Source organism: Prunus avium, chromosome 5, assembly GCF_965620075.1.
Source record: "Prunus avium chromosome 5, drPruAviu1.hap1.1, whole genome shotgun sequence".
Lineage (NCBI taxonomy): Eukaryota > Viridiplantae > Streptophyta > Magnoliopsida > Rosales > Rosaceae > Prunus > Prunus avium.
The window spans coordinates 30,227,846-30,231,039 of NC_142288.1; the positions used below are offsets into that span (position 1 = coordinate 30,227,846).

The 3,194-nt window shown below is 35.8% G+C and overlaps 1 protein-coding gene across 1 annotated transcript; it reads left to right on the forward strand.

Moving 5' to 3' along the window:
• Positions 1–245: 245 nt before the first annotated feature.
• Positions 246–947, forward strand: LOC148294660 (uncharacterized). The gene has a single exon (XM_088253832.1). The coding sequence runs from the start codon at positions 246–248 to the stop codon at positions 945–947; it is 702 nt and encodes a 233-aa protein (XP_088109958.1).
• The last annotated feature ends 2,247 nt before the right edge of the window (positions 948–3,194 follow it).

The window sequence follows — 3,194 nt, forward strand, 5'->3', positions numbered from 1 at the left end:
CACTTTTATGAGCAAGTAAGTATACCCAAGTCATGCGAGTGCAATCGTCAATAAATGTAACAAACCATCTTTTGCCATTGGAAGAGACTTTAGCAGGACCCCAAACATCAGAGTGAACCAAATCAAAAGGAAATTCTGTCTTATTATCACTTAAGGGAAAAACAGTTCGATGGCTTTCGGCCAATACACAGGTTTCACACTGAAACTGGTGATTATCTAAGCCACGAAACAAAGACGGAAGTATAATGTCACACATAAAGTTGGTGCGGAAGTATAATGTCACACATAAAGTTGCCACTCCTTACCACCCACAAACAAGTGGCCAAGTTGAAGTTTCCAATCGGGAGATTAAACACATCCTTGAGAAAACAGTGAATCAAAACCATAAAGATTGGGCTTTGAAGGTGAGCGATGCGTGTTGGGCATATAGGACAGCTTTTAAGACTCCTTTAGGCATGTCTCCTTATCGGCTTGTCTTTGGGAAAGCATGCCATCTTCCGGTGGAGTTAGAACATCGAGCATTCTGGGCATTAAAAACATTGAACTTTGACATAAATGAAGCTGGGATTGCAAGGAAACTCCAACTTAATGAATTAGATGAATTGCGAAATGAAGCTTACGAGAATGCGAAGATTTATAAAGACAAGACAAAAATTGCCCATGACAAAGCACTAGTACCCAAGCATTTTGAGCCGAATCACAAGGTGTTGTTGTTCAACTCAAGACTTCGAATATTTCCGGGCAAACTTCGTTCAAGATGGTCTGGACCATTTCTAGTTGTTCGTGTATTTCCACATGGGGCTGTTGAGATTCAAGACATGAAAACAGGTTCTGTCTTCAAGGTGAATGGGCATCGCCTCAAACCTTACTTGGAGCAAATTGATACTTTGCAAGATCAAACCAAGACTCTTGAGGTGATGTACCTCGATGATCCCCCAGATATGTGAAGATCGCGGAGTCCGGCTGAAGACTTTAAATTTAGCGCTTCTTAGGAGGCAACCCATGTTTTGGATGCATGATGATGATGAGAGGATCTTGGCGTTTGCAGCACTTCCTACTCGAGATTATATGCCCAGGGAGCTCTAAACCTTACTCTTTACTCTTTATTTTCTTGTTTTAATTTTTTTCCCTTTACTTGATTCATTGCATGCATTTTGATTCTCTTTACATTGAGGACAATGTTTCATTTAAGTTTGGGGGGAATAATCTGCTTTATTGCTTGTTTGTCCTTGCAAATTTTTATTGTCTGAAAACGTAGGGTTTCGTTTTGCTTAAAACTGTTTTAATTGGTAACTGTTATGACAATTTGGTCCGCGCAGCGTTCTTCATTTTTTCGTGCTGAATCTAACCATATAAAGAACGTTGAAATCGGACCAACGGTTTGAAAGTTATGAGCTAAAATCTGAACAGAGGTCGAAACTACCAAAAACTGCATTTTGAAACTCTTTGTTTTCTTGGTTTGTTTGAGTCTTATTTTTTTTCTTTTGTATTTTTATGTAGTTCAGTAGTTAAGTTGTTTTTAAAGTCACAAAACCCATAAAAAGTAATATATAAAAAATTCTACAAAAAAATCCAAAAAGATTTTCTTTTTCCTTTTATTGAGTCATTTTAGTTAAGCTTTCCACAAGTCAATGATAACACTTGAATTATACTTGTTTTATAGCTTTTGAGGATTGGTAATCATTATGTGAATTTCAAGTGTGAATCTTTAGTTAACTTTTTCTTACATGATTATTCTCATATTTTCAATGCACAGCCAATTTAATGCAATTTGCTTTTGACTTAGAGAATTATATGTGGATTTTTAGTGTAGACTTGTATAACCCTTGTGAGTTTTTGAGCCTCATGCATATTCTTTTCTTGAGAGTTATATATTCTTTTCATGAGGGCATTATCATCTACTAGAACTTGCTTCAATATCTTTCAAGGCTTTGTATTGATTCACATGATTCTATCTAGGAAGTGATTAAGGCACCTAGGATCACCACCATGGCCAAAGAAGCTTTTGTCCCTACTACATTATCCCTTAGATAGCCCTTTGAGCCTAAATAAGCCTTTTCTTTCATGAACCACACTATCCTTAACCATAAACTTAAACACTTCATCCTACCTTGTTATATGAAAATTGGTGGAGCTTCAAGTTTGGGGGAATTGCACCTGACCTTGTGAGTATCAAAGTTGTTGTGAAAAGAGAAAAAATAGAGGCAAAGATGAGTTTGAGGTTGGTGTTTGTTAAAAGAAAAAAAAAGAAAAAAGAAAAGAAAAAAAAATGAAAAGAAAGAAAAAAATTGTTTCACTACCTCAATATTGTCAAGATTGAAGAAGTTTGAGAAAAGATGTTGATCAAAATGAAGTTGAAGCCCAACAATAAAATTTGGCTTCCAATGAAGTGCATAATTGGTGATACCGCAAGAGATACAAGAGAATTTGCAATCCTTCATGGTCATCACGTGCTCTACTAACTCTCATAGAATATTTTTGTTTTCCATACCCATTCTTTCTTTTAACCTTAACCCATAACCCCATTACAACCGTAATTTAAGACCTTTTGATCCTAGAAATTGTGAGAATTTAATTTGTGGAGATGTGATATGAAGAGCAAGCTTATAGGATTTGATTTTGTTTTCATACATTCATTTTTCTTGAGTGAAACACTTAACCCAAACTTTGAGCGTTTTCTTTGTGAGTGACATTCTTGGTGAGATTTGGAGTTGAAGCTTTGATTTGCATATACCTATCCGAGTTGAGTGAGTTGTATTGTTATTGGCGATTTCACACACTACACGTGAGAATGTTATGTACGGTTTTGTTAACTTTTGAATCATGCTTGTGGTTTTTATGATGGTTATTCTTTTCTTTAGAGTTATATACCTTGCGTGATTTATTGAGACTAATATGTGGAGGCCTCACATTCTTTTGAGTCTTTGTTTTGTTTTGTTTTGCTTGAGGGCAAGCAAAGTCTAAGTTTGGGGGTATTTGATATAACCATTATTTCATACATTTTTATTATCTTTCTCATAGATTCTTGCTATGTTCTTGAGTGAGTTTAGTCCATTTTTACTTAGTTTTGTGTTTTACTAGGTTTGAAGAGTAAAGATGGTAAAGCGAGCAAAAGGAGCAATTTTGGGATTGAAATATGATGTGCAATCCTGGGAGCAGAATGTGCTGTGCAGAACAGTCAACTTGACAGAATA